We start from the raw sequence: 17,503 nt of genomic DNA on the forward strand, positions 1-17,503 counted from the left end.
GTTTGTTACATGGGGTGGCACGGGGTTCACTTCTGTTAGTGTGGGGTTTGCATGGATTTTCTTTGGTTATTTTCATTTTCCTGCTAAATCCTTAAGCCAGCCATGTCAGGTTATTTTCGACGTCTACAGCAGTGTTTCCAAACCTCAGTCCTGGGGGCTCACTGTGGCTGCAGGTTTTTGTTCCAGCCAGCTTCTGTTTTTAATTGGACTCTTGGGCTAATTAAGTGAACTGATATTTCCCAAGTTCTGTGTTTTGGGAACAATATACAAATTAGAAAACAAAGTTTGGTAAAAATATATATATATATATATATATATATATATATATATATATATATATATATATATATATATATATATATATATATATATATATATATATATATATATATATATATATATATAAATATATAAAAAATTGCACCAAGCACTTATATGGGAATAATGTATTTTTTTCTTTTAAACAATATTTTCATCTTGATTTTCATTCTACTTTTCTATGTGTTCTAATTGTTTAATTAATCCATTATTTACTGATTCGTGGGTCTGATGCTAAAGTAGTGGCAGCCTTTGATTATTCGGTGTCATTTGCCTGTGTGTCTGCTCTACTAGATTTTAATTGTCATTAATGAGATACGACAAAGAGGAAAAACTGCACAGAGAAAGGGCAAAATATAATGAAATCAACAAAGGAGAGTTAAGCATTTAAATCTAAAGCAAAAGCAGAAATATTTCTAAATATCTTATAAATGTAAAAATCATGCTGCTGTGCTTTTCTAAATGTAGAATAAAAGAAAAATAATACCAGCTAATTAAATGAGATCAGTGTTATCAGGTGTTGTCACTGATTATGAATCTGGTTGGAACAAAAACCTGCAGCCACAGGGGGGCCACAGGGCCGAGGTTGGGAAACACTACAGTATATTTATTATCTGTATGTGTGTGTGTGTGTGTGTTTGAATGAAGGTGTACGAGTTGTGAGAAAAGCGCTATATAAATGCAAAGAATTATTATTACCCTGTCATTTGACTAGAATCTAATCAAGTGTAGGTTCTTGAGTTGCACCCAGTGCTTCTGGCATCGGCCTCACCTCAGCTCCATATAACGTTAGAAACGACTAAGTGGGTCCAGAAGATAGTTGGATGGAAGGACATTTGTTATATAATTTGATTACGGTTGCCAATTTAGTCACACATTAATGTTCAAATATTCAGGTTAAACACAAGTATAAATATGAACAGAGTCAAACACACAGTACTAGTTAAAAGCCTGGAAGCACTCAGAAATTTTCAGGTTTTTGATAGAAATTGATATCTGTATTTTTAAATCAAGATACCATTAAATTCATTTAAAAATGCAGCCAAGATTAACTAGTGTTGTTAATATCTCTTGCTTCTTGAAATGACTGATTGTAACATATTGTTCACAACTGTATTTATCAAAAACGCCTGATCACCCCAACTCTCTTGGTTAACTGATCTCCAATGTCTTACTTGTGTTTCTGAATGGATGAGTTGTAATTTTCTCAAACTAAATAAGGAGAAAACAGAAATCTTAGTGACTGGCAAAAATGGATATAATGAGGGTATTAGAAATAAACTTGACCGATTAGCATTAAAAGTCAAGACGGAGTTAAAGGGGTAATTATTAACTCAGACCTGAATTTTAAATCACATATTAATCAGATTACTAGTACAGCATTGTTTTCACTTAAGAAATACAGCAAAAGTTAGACCTCTTATAACTTTGCAAGATGCTGAGAAATTAGTTCACACTTTTGTTTTTAGTCGGCTAGATTACTGTAATGCACTCCTCTCAGGACCACCGAAAAAAAAATCAATCAATTACGAGTGCAGAATGGAGCTGCCAGAATCTTAACTAGGAAAAGAAAATCCAAGCACATCACCCCAGTTTTGATGTCACTACAATGGTTACCTGTGTCATTTCAAATTGACTTTAAAATCCTGCTGATGGTTTACAAAGCCTTCAATAATCTGCCCCATTTTATAATTCTGAATGCCTCTCACCTTACACTCCGAATCGTAACCTTTTGGCGCTTTTCCACTGCATAGTACGGCACGACACGGTTCAGTTCAGCTCACTTTTGGGGGGTTTTCCACTGGGAACAGTACCTGGTACCTGGTCCTTTTTTTAGTACCACCTCAGCCGAGGTTCCAAGCGCCGAACCGTTACCAAAAGCGTGACGTGTAAACTCTGCTGGTCACTGATTGGCCGGAGAAAATCGCATTACGCGTCACTGGCTATTCTTTTCTTTAAAGGTACACACACGCGGAAGTTTGTGTCCCGTCTCTCCATCGCTGGACGCAGTTTGTTGCATAAGTGGATGAATGTTTCTTCAGACATTCGAAAGTTCTCCAGCCACTGAGTGTTTGTAAAACCGGGAACAATCACATCCCACCACTCTGAGGCACGGTTAAATGTCCAAACAGATGGTCTGTTGCGGCGACTTTTTTTGCAAAATGTGGAAGATCTGTAATATACAGAATCAGCATTTTAATGTTACACTGGCAGTTAAGTTCATTTTATGCTTTGCAACAGTGATAAAAGTTAGCTAGTGATGTGCTTTTTTTAGATGCTTACCCTTGCGCGTCGTCGAGCTAAAGTGTTGTCGTTGTCTGCGTGTTGTTGTAAAAGTTCCACGGTGTCACGGCAGTAGAGGCGGCGCAACTATAACGACACGTGAATAATCCGCCCACTCTAAAGCGGTACTAAACTGCAGTCGAAACGCAAACCGAGCCGAACTGAGCCAAACCAAGGTGAGCTGTACTGAACCGTGCTGTGCCGTACTATGCAGTGGAAAAGTGCCTTTTGATCTTCAAATGAGGGTCTGCTTAGAATTCCAAGAGCTAAACTTAAAAGAAGTGGTGAGGCGGCCTTCTGCTGTTATGTACCTAAAATCTGGAATAGCTTACCGCTAAAAATTCGCCAGGCTAATATGGTGGAGCAATTGAAAAAACTGCTAAAGAATTATTATTTGAACATGACTTATAAATATAATTATATAATATAAATATAAATATGTAAATATATATATATACTGTATAAGTATACATTATCAGTTTAACAATACTGTGTTAACACTGAACATGCCATGTAAATATAAAGATGTAATGGGAACAATAAGCTGCTACATCCCCGTCGTGTTCCTGGTAATATATTTACTTTTTTCATTTTATTTTTGCCATCATTAAATACAGTATAGCTAAATACAATTTTACCTATAGCAATTTATTGCAACAAATATTATATAATACTAACACTGTTTCTATGTTTTTAGGTGACTAAAAGTCTTTTTACTTTGCATGTAATCTAGGTAATGCATAAGTAATCATGACAAAAATCCACCACCATTTTCAACCTCCCTATGTGTGAAAATATCATTTTAATATAATGGTTGACAATAAATCCTTCTATATAAAAGCGGTCGGGATTGTCCTTCCATCCCGTGAGTGCTACGCAGGCGCGGAGTTTCACACACGCCCCATCCATTTTGCAATGCACGATGGGATTTGTAGTTTCGTTTTTCCAGGTAAAAGATGATTTTCTACTCCAGACTGTGCGATATCTTCTTCTTCTTTCTTACTATATAAAAGCGGTGAGGATTGTCCTTCCGTCCCGTGAGTGGAAAGCGTAGCGGTATTCCGCTTATCACACACTTACTACTTGCAGTTTGCGGTACGAAGTGACATGATGTGAGCAGAGTTCTGGTGCTCCCATCGTTCCCTTGCTTTTGTGCGCGATGCGCTGGAAAAATAGACAAAATTATGTCTCTGGAAATAATTAATGTAATGGAGTACAAATGCCTCACCGCGTAGTAAATATCAGGGGGGTTCAAAAGGGCCACCTCAATATAGAAAAAAAGTTTAAATTTCATCACAAAAATAACAGAAACTACGAGTATTAAAGTAATACCGTTCAAATGCAATATAACCAAATTAATGAGTTTGTATAAAATATCAAATTGATCTACATATTGAATTGCCTTAAGAAGTGGTCAACTTAAAAGTTGGTAGCCTTAAAAGGCGGGTCAGCCTAGTAAGAAATAAATATAAGTGATTGTGTATCGATATTACTATGCGACTCTTCAATTCCACCCGGGGGAGTAAATGCTAACATTAAATTTTTATTTTAATTTTTTTCATTTTTATTACTATTTAATTTAATATTGTTTCTTTGTATCAGTATACTGCTGCTGGATTATGTGAATTTCCCCTTGGGATTAATAAAGTATCTATCTATCTATCTATCTATCTATCTATTATCAATTCGTTACAATGAGAAACAAAGAAATATATTTGAGAAATATTGTACAACTGGAAGTAGTTTAGATGACCTTTTTCCTCTGTCTCAGCATACGAGAAAGTCGGGGGCACACAGTCCCGATTTTTTTCTATTCAGGTTAGTTCCATTACAGCCAATAGACTGACTTGTTTCTTGGGAAAGCTGTTTCATTTTGGCCATTTTTAATCCAGAATTGAACTTGCAACACAAGTGAACAGAATAACCGGTTTTGGTGGTGTTAATGCAGTTAGAGAGGTTTTTCTAAATACAACTTAGCATGTAAACATGACTAATTAAGGATAAGCTAAGGGAGCTGGCCATTAGGACACTGACAGAACTGCTGCTGAGAATGGGGTTTTGTGAATCTCTATATATATAAAATCCAACATCTGCCTAGGTCTGTCCGCTTTCACAAGAGAACTACTTAACGGACTCAGATTGGTTTTTTTTTTCTATAATTTGCTTGAACATTCTGGTTGATTTTGCGACTTCTCTCATCGCGCTAAGTATCATAGTTTTGTTTCGGCACAGATTTACTAGCGCAAATCCAAGAGTACCGGCTGCAGGCTGAGGGGAGGGGGAAGCGTGACATCAGGAGTGGTGAGCCAGGCAGGGCCCTCCTCCCACATGCGCAGTCGCTCTACCTCTCGCCACATGTTGGCATGACCTTGCCTCTGCTTAGCTAGCGATACCCGTTTGTTCAGCAGAAATTATCATCTAGAGATTGTTAAAGAGTAATGTTTGACGTTTTTGAGAGAGAGATCACAGCTTCTTGTGTTGTAGAGGGTAGCTGTTCATTTGTAGAGAGATATCATGGCCACGTGCTTTTCTCCCCACGTGGGGGACGCTCTCCCATCAGAGCTGAACACGATCAGATACAGTGCCAACGTTTGACGCTGGAGCATACCTACCTTGGCCAGAGATACCTTCCCAACTTTTTACATTTCTGGCAAAGAGATCACAGCTACATTCTCGCCCCTGATAGCAAAACCAAAAATATTGTATATGAAGAGGCCCTCGGATAAGAAAGCTATCTATCAATATAAAATCTTCTCAATACAATTTTTTTTTTTCTCATTGATTTTTAAATGTTTGTCCTGTTTCACTACTACGCGGGTGTAGCCACGGGAGAAAGCTAGTAATAAATTACAAATCAGTCATTTCGAGCCACAATAGCCATTATAAACACTAGTAATGCTTTGGCCATATTTTTAAATAAATTTAGTAGTATCTTGATAAAACAAAAAAGTACCAATTTAAAAAAAAAAAAAAATCTTTCAGGGTGACCCCAAACTTTTGACCAGTGGTATACAATTAATCTCTTCCTCAGCATGCTACCTTATAATGAATGAGGCTGTCAGCCTCGTTCTGCCTCTAGATGGAAAGTTGCACAAGCTAAAGGAGATCTAACCCTTTTGATTATTTAGGCTGGAATCACACTACATGACTTAAGAGAATAAAAACTCGCAAGATAACTTCAATTTTAAAAAGAATTCTATACATTAGGGATCAAAATCAAACACTGATTTTCCTGTTCATTTGGCAGTCATAGTCTATTCCTAGTGCAGATACTAATCCATCATTAAAAAGATTAACTTACAAATCGATACACCAATGGCAGGTAATTGAACAGCAAAGCATGGAAATCAAATGACATGCAGCCAAGTGGCTAAGCAGTGCACTGTAAACCATAAAGCTGCCACCAATGCGCTATGTATAGAAATATAGAAAAACTATACTATACCAGGAAAGCACCTTGAAATGGAGTTCACTATAAAACGGCGCCATATTAAATGATCCTGAGCAAGTCACTTAACCTGCCAGTGCTCCAACTGTCATCATCATGGGCTATCCCTCGTAGCTGAGGATGATTGTCTTCCATGGAGTGATCTGTGGATCCGATGATGGCTGATGAGACCGAGAAATATGGGAACAATTGAACCACTGTGATTTGTAAGTCTCTTTTGATAAAGGCATCACACATAAAAACTTAATAAAAAGCTATGAAAACAACATTGCTTTTCCAGTTGCTTGGAGTATCGACTAATTAATGAGTTACAAGGTTATAGAAGCCGACTCCTGCAAATCTCGCCTTTGTTAATTGCTCCACTTCTGTACCTACCCTACTAATACCACCTGCTCTCTGCTGTCCCTTGCTGTCAGTTGACCATGTCCAGGCCTCTGCCACATCATCATGAAACATTATCTCCCCAGAAGTGACCAAGTATACAACCCAGTTCCAAAAAAAGTTGAGAGTGTATGGAAAATGCTAATAAAATCAAAAAGGAGAGAGAGATAGAAAGAGAAAGAGGGGTTGAGAGCAAGCACTGAATGAACGAACCACCTAAGTTGAGCCCCGAGTGCAACGGGTGACACCTCTGCACCACACTGGAACACGCCAATCCTGCCACCAACCTCCAAGTTTTCCATGTAAGTTGGAGGACTTGCTTGCAGGGATGGATGCAGATTGGCATTATACCCAGGACAGAGAAATTGCAGGTTAAGGGTCTTGCTTGAGGGCCCAATGGCGTAGAGTCACTTCTGGCATTTATGGGATTCAAACCGACAACCTTCTGATTGCTGGCACAGATCTCCAGCCTCAAAGCCACCACTCTGCCCTGTTCATCCAGTACAATGTTGAAAACGTTCCAGCTGCATGTTGTTTGACGTTCTATCTTGTGAATTTAATTGAATCTTTTGAAAACATGCACTCATGTCAAATCTGATGGCTACAACACACTCCAAGAGGTTTGGGAGAGTCGACTGTTTCCCACTGGGTCACAACACCATTTCTTTCAATAATACTTATTAAGCGTTTTGGCACTGGAGACAAAAATTGGCGGAATTTTCCCCCATTCATCCACTATGGAGGTCTTTGGCTGTGCAATTGGACAGGCCTTTTGTGTTTCATAATGTGCCGCACATTCTCAATCAGAAACAAGTCAGGAGTGCTGGCAGATCAATCTCGTACCTGCACCCTCAGCTTACACAGCCAGACACTTGTAATTCAAGTAGAATGTGGTTTGTCATTATCCTGCTGGAAAATGCAGGTACAGCCCTGGAAAAGATGGCATTTCGATGGCAGCTCCAAAACTTGTACGTACAGTGCATCCGGAAAGTATTCACAGCGCATCACTTTTTCCACATTTTGTTATGTTACAGCCTCATTCCAAAATGGATTAAATTCATTTTTTTCCCTCAGAATTCTACACACAACACCCCATAATAACAACGTGAAAAAAGTTTACTTGAGGTTTTTGCAAATTTATTAAATAAAAAAAACTGAGAAAGCACATGTACATAAGTATTCACAGCCTTTGCCGAGAAGCTCCAAATTGAGCTCAGGTGCATCCTGTTTCCCCTGATCATCCTTGAGATGTTTCTGCAGCTTCATTGGAGTCCACCTGTGGTAAATTCAGTTGATTGGACATGATTTGCAAAAGGCATACACCTGTCTATAGAAGGTCCCACAGTTGACAGTTCATGTCAGAGCACAAACCAAGCATGAAGTCATAAGAATTGTCTGTAGACCTCCAAGACAGGATTATCTCGAAGCACAAATCTGGGGAAGGTTACAGAAACATTTCTGCTGCTTTGAAGGACCCAATGAACACAGTGGCCTCCATCATCCATAAGTGGAAGAAGTTCGAAACCACCAGGACTCTTCCTAGAGCTGGCCGGCCATCTAAACTGAGTGATCGGAGGAGAAGGGCCTTAGTGAGGGAGGTGACTAAGAACCCGATGGTCACTTGTCAGAGCTCCAGAGGTCCTCTGTGGAGAGAGGAGAACCTTCCAGAAGGACAACCTTCTCTGCAGCAATCCACCAATCAGGCCTGTATGGTAGAGTGGCCAGATGGAAGCCACTCCTTAGTAAAGGCATATGGCAGCCTGCCTGGAGTTTGCCAAAAGGCACCTGAAGGACTCTCAGACCAGGAGAAACAAAATTCTCTGGTCTGATGAGACAAAGATTGAACTCTTTGGTGTGAATGCCAGGCGTCATGTTTGGAGGAAACCAGGCACCGCTCATCACCAGGCCAATACCATCCCTACAGTGAAGCATGGTGGTGGCGGCAGCATCATGCTGTGGGCATGGAACAGGGAGACTAGTCAGGATAAAGGGAAAGATGACTGCAGCATTGTACAGAGACATCCTGGATGAAAACCTGCTCCAGAGCGCTCTTGACCTCAGACTGGGGCGACGGTTCATCTTTCAGCAGGACGACGACCCTAAGCACACAGCCAAGATATCAAAGGAGTGGCTTCAGGACAACTCTGTGAATGTCCTTGAGTGGCCCAGCCAGAGCCCAGACTTGAATCTGATTGAACATCTCTGGAGAGATCTTAAAATGGCTGTGCACCGACGCTTCCCATCCAACCTGATGGAGCTTGAGAGGTGCTGCAAAGAGGAGTGGGCGAAACTGGCCAAGGATAGGTGTGCCAAGCTTGTGGCATCATATTCAAAAAGACTTGAGGCTGTAATTGCTGCCAAAGGTGCATCGACAAAGTATTGAGCAAAGGCTGTGAATACTTATGTACATGTGATTTCTCAGTTTTTTTATTTTTAATAAATTTGCAAAAACCTCAAGTAAATTTTTTCACGTTGTCATTATGGGGTGTTGTGTGTAGAATTCTGAGGAAAAAAATTAATTGAATTCACTTTGGAATGAGGCTGTAACATAACAAAATGTGGAAATAGTGATACGCTGTGAATACTTTCCGGATGCACTGTATCTTTATGCATTAATGGCACCCTCACATATGTGCAAGTTACCCATGACGCACAACCCCATACTATGACAGTTGCTGGCTTTTAGATTTGATGCAGTTTTTCCAATTTGTCCTGAGAGGACGTGACTACTATATTTTTTCAATAAAACATCTGAAAGGTTGACTTGACGTACCACAAAACACGATCCTATTGTGCTACATTCCATTTTAAATGACAGCGAGTTCAGGGAAGTTGCTGGAACTTCTAAATAGTGTTGATGTATGGCTTCTGTGTTGCACAACAACTGGCATGCGGTCATTAATGGTATTGACTGAAAAAGCATTACAGAGCCATGTCATGATATCCACTACATACATAAGACGGTTTTTAAGAGTCTGACGTCTGTGGGATCGGAGGTCACGCGTATTCAGAAGTGGTTTTCAACATTGCTCTTTATGCACCGAGATATGACCAGATTTAATGATTGTTTTTTTTATTATATTGTGCACACTAGAGGGTGAAGTGCCCAAAATCCTACTGATTTGTCTTTAAGAAACGTTGTTCTCAAAGTGCTGAATTCACCACCCATCTTTGCTCTTCTTTTAGAACATTAGAACAATCTAAACGAGAACAAGCCATTCAGCCCAATAAAGCAGACTGTTCCTTAACCACTTTAATCCTTCTAAAATAACATCAGGTTGAGTTTTGGAAGTTCCTAAAGTCCTCCTGTCTGCAGCTTTACTTGGTCACTTATTCCACGTGTCTGTGGCTCTCTGTGCAAAGAAAAACTTCCTAATGTTTGCGTGAAATTTACCCTTAACAAGTTTCCAACTGTGTCCCCGTGTTCTTGATGAACTCATTTTAAAGTCACCTTCTTGATCCACTGGATCTTCTTAATTTTAAACACTTTAAGCCAAAGGAGATTAACAGGAGACATGACTGAACTGAGAAGGCTCAGCTCTTTTAACTCTTTCAGGGCGGATTTTTTTTTTTTTTGTATGAAAATGTGCTATATAAATAAATGTTGATTGATTGATTGATTGGATGTTGGCTTTTGTCAAAAGGAGGGTTGACGATGGTAATCAACTGTAAACAGCAACAAAACCCAATGTTATGTTTTACTTGGACTCTCTTTGCTAGAAGGAAAGTTAGCTTCATTGGTTTGACTGAAACTCCCTGTGCTCAAGTGAGTAGTGAGGAGCAAACAACGCCAAAGCTGGCATTGACATCTGGTGAGAGATCGAAGCGAATGCCTAAAGCAAAACGCTCTGTGGATGACATTTTGCATATTACCGCTGAATTGTACTCTGACTTGGACTCCGATTTTGCCACAACTGATCGAAAACAAATTTGAAGTACCAGCATCAATTGATTGGTCCGCAGCTGATCGTGGTGCTGACTAGGTTTGTGTAGCTGACGCGCCTACGGCAATGTTCGTCTGGTAGGACTGCCACTAAAAATAACAAGAGGTAAAACCAGACTGCAATGCACTTCACCCGCCACTGCCAATCCTGCCCAATGCTAAGTGAAGACAGCCTGGCAGCAAGCCTACTGTGGATATTGCTTTGTGTGCTTTTCAGAAAACTGTGTTTTTTGGAAAAAATATTCAGCCCTCAAAGAGTTAATCTTTCCTCATAACTCATCCCCTGTAGCCCCTGAATCAGCCTAGTTGCTCTTCTCTGGACCATTTCTAGTGCTGTGATGTCCTTTTTGTAGCCTGGGCACCAAAACTGCACACAGGACTCCAGAAGAGGCCTCACCGGTGTGTTATAAAACTTGAAGGACTACGCCTTTTTTGGAAGGCTCCTTATATACCCTAACATGATTGATTCACCTGTTTCACACCACCTTGTTATTTCAACTTCTCACGTCATTAGTACTCCTAAATTGCATCTGCTCCAACTTTTTTGGAATGTGTTACAGGCATCAATTTCAGAAGAAATGTGTATCTTTAAAAAACAATGCAGTTGATTAAGTAAAACATGAAATACCTTGTCTTTATACTTTTTCAATACAAATGACTCCTTTTTGCTTTTATTACCATTTTCCATACTATCTCAACTTCCATGGAATTTAATTATTTACTTGTGTTGTACCAGCATGCTTTAAAAAGCACCTTGCGGTAGAGCACTCAGGTAAAGGTACTACATTACATAAAGCTCTAATTGTCAAAGTAATGCAGAAAAGGCTGTGCATTTTTCACTCTAAATAATAAATACCTGATGTTGGAATAAATGCAGGAATTGACATCAGATAAACAATACAGTTAAAAGGGTGTTCTGCAGGAGTTAGTAGGGGGGAATTCCTGCTTCCAGGCAAAAACAGCATAACATTATCAAACCTGACTCAAGGCAAAGAAAAAAATGTCTATCTATAAATAACAAAATTATCTCTTTCATGTTCAAGCATTGACCAAAACTGCAGGATGACGTGATGCCCCCATTTTCTTATTAATCGCCAGAAAAGTGCCAGTGAAATCCCTAGTCTAGTACAGTGCTGGGCAAAGAACTCAGAAACCCAAAAATCCATGTGCTGGTTAGAACAGAGACATCATCAATGCGCTCTTTTCTGTGGATTTCCACTAAAACAACTACACTGTTTCTTGCCACGATTTTTCAACACTCCCACATGACAGAGTTACTTTTCACATTTAAAAAATAGAAAAGCGTGACGAGTTTCCTTTTAATGCAATCCAGAGTCACAACCGCCCAGTGCCTTTCCTTATAGCTTGGTAAAAACCGATGGCGGAGAAGACACAAGTCCATTCCGGGTCAATCAGACACAGTCCTGAACCTAAAAGGAACCCTGAATATAATGCAACAGGTTGTTCAACAGAAAACCTTCAGTGATGGGACATAAAATTTTTCACAATTATGCAGTTTATCTTTGAAAAACTTCAAAAAAAGCCTTCTTAAAACTATATAGACTGAGCCTTCACCCTTGCATATTTGTCTTCTGCCCTTTTATTTTTGCCCACATTTTCGATCAAGTACAATTGTCTAGCCTGTCCAAGTGTATTGATCATACATGTTCTGAAAAATAATTCTCCTTTTTTTACAGTCATTCATCCCAAAACTTTAAGCAAATAAATTGGCACTTGAAAAAAGTAAATGGCTTACCATTTTAAACACGACTTAACATTGTCTTAAGCTCTCTATACCTAAAAACAATAATTCAGGATCCCTCTCCGGCTACAGTTGGGGTGAAAAGTTTCCAACCACTCATTTAACAGACAAGGGCTGATGGGCAAAATTTGCCAAAGCGTTTCTGGCAGAGAATATGCCGTGTTCAATGGTGACCTTCTTTGCAGAATATTTTCCTGGAAATTAGCCCTGCAGCCGGCTAGACAAGTATTTTTAACAAAGGCCCCATGTGATACTTTTTCTGAGGTAAGGGTGACATCACAGTGCTTAGGCAGCCATATGCAAAACTTTCACCCATGCTTAATGTCATATCCCTGCCCAATCTGCTTCAGGCACGTGTAATGTCACGACCCTGACCGTAATGAGAACATTAGGAGTACTGCCACCGGATATACAGTATAATACTGATCCCTGTGAGCTGGCAGTGCTGCACCGCGTGGCTAATTTGCAATTATAATTAGCCATACAGTAGAGCTGCAATCAAATACAAGCTCTACAGGACAGGGCTATTACTATTACACAGGGTTGTGTCCATTTTCTTTCTTGGGCCCTGTGTAATAATAATAATAATAATAATAGATTTATGTGTGTAGCAAGACTGGAACTCTACAGGTGCAATTGGGCATGGTCGCCCAATGCTGCCTCACAGTCCAGATTCCACTTTGGACCACAATAATCAGTCCACCATAATTAGAAGACATTTCCCTAACCCTCAGGGACACTTAAAAAACACTGTACCCAGTGTCTTAACAGCATCATAGGCCAAAGTAGTGCACTGGTGGTCCTGTTCTGATAGCAAAATAAAAACATATATGGACATCAGAAACATCATGCACCCCCAAGTCAGGGCCCATTGTGCACATACGCTAAGACAGCCCTGACCGCACCATCATAATCCACTCAAAAATAGTTCAGTTCCTCCTTATCCCTTGAACATATACATTTCATGGTTTTTTGGAAAAGTTTTCAATTATTTTTGTGATTTTGCAAATTCACAGTGAAGCAAACTCTGTGGTGTTCGCTCATCATGATGACAGATTTGTATGTGAGGGCAGTTTGTGCTTTCAGTGATCTCTACAACTGTTCTGTTCATGTGGCAGAATGACTATAAAGTACAACATATGTCTTTTTTGAAGAAGAAAAAAAACTATTGAACAACTTTTAGTGTATTGTGGGTTATCTAAAATTATCACAGAGTCACAATTACACACATACTGGGGCAAAAACATACAACACACCAAAAAAACAATACAACATATTTGGTTATGTGTCAGGTTGGCACGGTGGCGCAGTGGTAGCGTTGCTGCCTCGCAGTTAGGAGACCCTGGTTCGCTTCCTGGGTCCTCCCTGCGTGGAGTTTGCATGTTCTCACCGTGTCTGCGTGGGTTTCCTCCGGGCACTCCGGTGCAGGTTAGGTGGATTGGCGATTCTAAATTGGCCCTAGTGTGTGCTTGGTGTGTTTGTGTGTGTCCTGTGGTGGGCTGGCACCCTGCCCAGGATTGGTTCCTGCCTTGTGCCCTGTGTTGGCTGGGATTGGCTCCAGCGGACCCCCGTGACGTGGATGGTTATGTGTCCCTTAACATGTTTCACCTAGATCAGGGCTTCTTAACCCGAGGTGTCATGGACCTACCGTCCAGTACCGTTGATTCAGAGTAGATAGAGTTTATAGTAGTAGTTACAGTAGTATAAAACATAGTAGTAGTAGATCTGTTTTAATTTGCACAACAGGATTGTATTTCATAATTATAATGAGTGGCCATTACTTTTTGTATAAAAAAAGGAGAGTTTTTTTTTAGATTGTGGATGAGTCAAAATTATGTTAACACTAATGGGTTATTTTGATCTCGACCATACCTTTCCAGGTCGATGGACCATTGCCACGGCCTCCACACTCCCCTGATTTGACATCCTGAGATTTCTGGTTATGGGGTCTGGTGAAAGAGCTCATGTATAGCAGGTAAGTTTGTGATATCAGTGACCTGAAGGGCAGATTACGGACTGTGGTATCATCCATTCCCCGCAAAATGTGTGTCCGGGCGTTAAATGGTACTGTTGCTCGTTGGTTTTTGTGTGTTGAACATGATGGCGAACAGGGTGAGACATTCCTGTAAATCATCCTGCACATATGAAGTATGTTTTGTGAATAAATTGTTTCCGCCATTCAAATGTTACCATAATTTGGACTCACCCTCTACCTTGTGTATGCCAAATATGTATGAGACAATCAAATCTCGATATTCATTGCATACAAAGTTGTGTTTATGTGAATATTTCTGGGGAAATGGGGTCCATAGCTTTCATCAGATTCTTAAAGGAGTCCGTGACTCAAAAAAGGTTAAGAATCACTACCCTAGATCAGACGCTTCTGGTGGAGTTAGTATAGGGTGGTCCAGATCTAATTATGAAATTATCGTTATGCTATAACTTAAGTTTACTACATAGAAAATCACCAGAAAAATCCCGGACCATCGAGAAGTGTGCGAACTGACGACATGAAGAATCATCTTCGTGCCAAACTGGAATCGTTCCTTCATAAATTAAAGTCATCCAGACGATCTGGATCTGCATAATTAGATCTGGACCACCCTGTAGAAGTTTAACCAAATGTGTTGATTTTCATTTTTGTCATGGACCTGACTTTTAAGTATACTAAATAGATTTTCAATAGGGTTAGGATTTGAGTTGGGGAATGCCACTCTGAATGCTTAATGCCTTCCTGATTTAGCAATTCTAAAACCACCTCTGATGCATGTTTAGAGTCATCAACCTGTTGGAGCACCCACAAGTGTATCCAAGTTTCAACCTTTTGCAGGTGGTTTGAGGTCATACTGAACAATTTTAAGGTTATCCTCATTCCTTATTATTGCATCCACATCCAATGCACTACTTCCACTGGAAGCAAAAGAGCCCTTGAGCATGATGCTAACACCACCATGATAAACAGCTGGCACAGTGTTCTAGAGGTTGAACGCCTCACCTTTTCTCTTCTAAACATACCTCTGGTATGTCACTGTGGCCAAACAACTTAACCTTTGTTTCATCTAGCTATAAAACCTTCCTCCAGGAGGCCTTTTCTTTGTCCATGTGTTCCGCCAAAAACTTTACTTGAGCTTGAAGGTGTTGATTTTGGATCATGGACGTCTATTTAGATGGTAGCGTCTTAGCCCATAGCAATGTATAACTTGAATGAGTGTGGACAGTGACACTGGTGTTCCAGCAGATTGCAGTTCATGGTAGTCCTATGTGTTGGTGGTTCATGGATTACATCTGACTCTCTGGTCTAATTTTCTCTCAGCTCCGTTGGACAGTTTGGGTCTCCTTCCAGACCAATTAATGAGCTTGGAATCTTAAGTTGTTTAGAAATGGCTCGAAGAGACATCCCTGACTTGTGAAAATCTATAGTCTTAATTCTCACGTCTGTACTGAGCTCCTTGAACATTTCCACTGTACTGTAATGTGTGTTGGTCAATCCAATGTGTGTCAAACTAGAAATATAGGAGAAAAGCTGCCAGAAGTCATCAATCATGATCACCAACAGGCAGTTAAGAGGCACCAAGTTAAAACACATTTTGGAATTTCCATCACCACTTAATTAAGAGTACTGCGGGGCCAGACGTGATTCTAAAATGAGAATACACGTCTGGGAACAACTTGTTAAACAGTTTATAGTGAAGAGAGGCAAAATCCACCACTGCTAATGCTACACCAACCTGTCTTCTTCCTAAAACACCTGCCACCTATTCTTCCAGTCCATGAAGTTAAAACCACCGGGGTTTCAGGGAAAACAGCTAAAGATACCGAACAAAGACTTGATGCTGAGAGAAAGCAAAAGGCTAAAATTGCTATTGTCGGTTCGGGACCACTGTGTGTAAATTCCCTTAGACGAAAGTTTTCAATTTGTACTTTAATCTCATCTGAATTGTTTGATTTGTAATTTTAAAGGGTTGAGCAGAGGAGTAAATCGAAGATAAATGTGCCTTTGTCCAAAACATTAAGGAGGGCACCGTATCTGACTTCTAACCCTAACCCCATTACATAAATATACCTATGCAATATATCGGCTATTATCCCACAATGTAACAGAAGTTTAATAATGCAATGTATATGTTGTAGTGAGTGCTGCAAGAGAGCAGACAGACACATGTGTACTCTACTACAGTTGCTTGGCTCCATGCGTTTCAGAAGTGCTTATGTCTGCTACAATGTCTTTCTGTCATTTTGACTATTTACCATCATATGGCGTAACAACAGCAACTCGTATTTAGACAAGCACAGTGGTCTACGATGTGTCAAAATTCTGCACCTTTATTTGGTCATGGCATGTTTGCATGTCCAATTAGGCAGTAATGTTAGCTGTCTTTAGTTATTCATTTAGATGTGCAGTCAGATACTGGAGTTTGTACAGTCTTGTGCTTCTGCTGGTGGCGTTATGTAGATTTGGGTGTTTTGAGTGCTGAAATCTGCATCTCCTGTGGCTCTTCATTATCATCTCACTTAACAGCAGTCCTTTTGAAGGTGTCTGACAAATTGTTTATTCTGAGTACATACTGTGAAGTTCATATTTTCATGAACATACAGCAGCTGCTAACACTTTCAAGCTTACAATGACTCCTATACTATCGTAGTAATGCTTAACAATGGAGTGCACACACAGCAGCTGTGACAATGGATCGGTCACTTCTAACACTCGTCCACTGATGTCTTTCAATGCCAATGTATAATCTGATTTTATGGAAAGATTTTTCACTTGCTACAGGTTAATGTTTATTTTAAATGCATGCATTGTGCTTGTGTTAAAAATGTGCTCTCTGCAAATACAACACACATTAATATGTTTAACAGGGGTCTTCTCAAATGACTTATTGGCTGTAGACAGTTTATCGTAATCTGAAGCTGGCTCTCTGTCAGACTAGGCTAACAAGACCACCAGTACCAGAAGTTCAAAATTAACATCCCTATCTTGAGCAGCACCTTCATTAGGTGTTAGACTAATTTAGAAATGCGACACTAAATGAGCCGTCTAATTGTTCAAATCCAGTTTTGAGTAAAATTTACTAAAGGTTGTCTCCAGACTTACACACACACACACACACACACATACATATATATATATATATATATATATATATATATATATATATATATATATATATACATATGCACTAGCTGTCCCCTGCGGCTCCACCTGCACAGTAGTGAAACAGGATAACCTTTAAAAATCAATAAACAAACAGATATCGCTAGCTAAGCAGAAGCAAGGTACACTACAAAACGTGGCCAGAGGTTGACTGATTCGAACTGAGGCTGGCGTCACGCCTGACATCACGCTTCCCCCTCCCCTCGGCCTGCA

General features: G+C 39.9%; 1 protein-coding gene across 4 annotated transcripts in view; it reads right to left on the reverse strand.

The window, feature by feature from the left end:
- Nucleotides 1-17,503, reverse strand: part of tarbp2 (TAR (HIV) RNA binding protein 2) — a 52,240-nt gene that overhangs the window by 28,714 nt on the left and 6,023 nt on the right. Inside the window, exon 2 of one of the 4 annotated variants that reach the window (XM_039746819.1) lies at nt 6,120-6,210. The exons of 1 other annotated variant lie outside the window; for it this stretch is intronic. In XM_039746819.1, the coding sequence (XP_039602753.1) occupies nt 6,120-6,184 (65 nt within the window). In that variant the 5' untranslated portion in view covers nt 6,185-6,210. Of the gene's footprint in view, nt 1-6,046; nt 6,211-17,503 lie in introns of those variants that run through there. 2 more of the 4 variants (XM_039746822.1, XM_039746821.1) reach the window with 2 other exon arrangements.

This window comes from Polypterus senegalus, chromosome 3, assembly GCF_016835505.1.
Source record: "Polypterus senegalus isolate Bchr_013 chromosome 3, ASM1683550v1, whole genome shotgun sequence".
Taxonomy (NCBI): Eukaryota; Metazoa; Chordata; class Cladistia; order Polypteriformes; family Polypteridae; genus Polypterus; species Polypterus senegalus.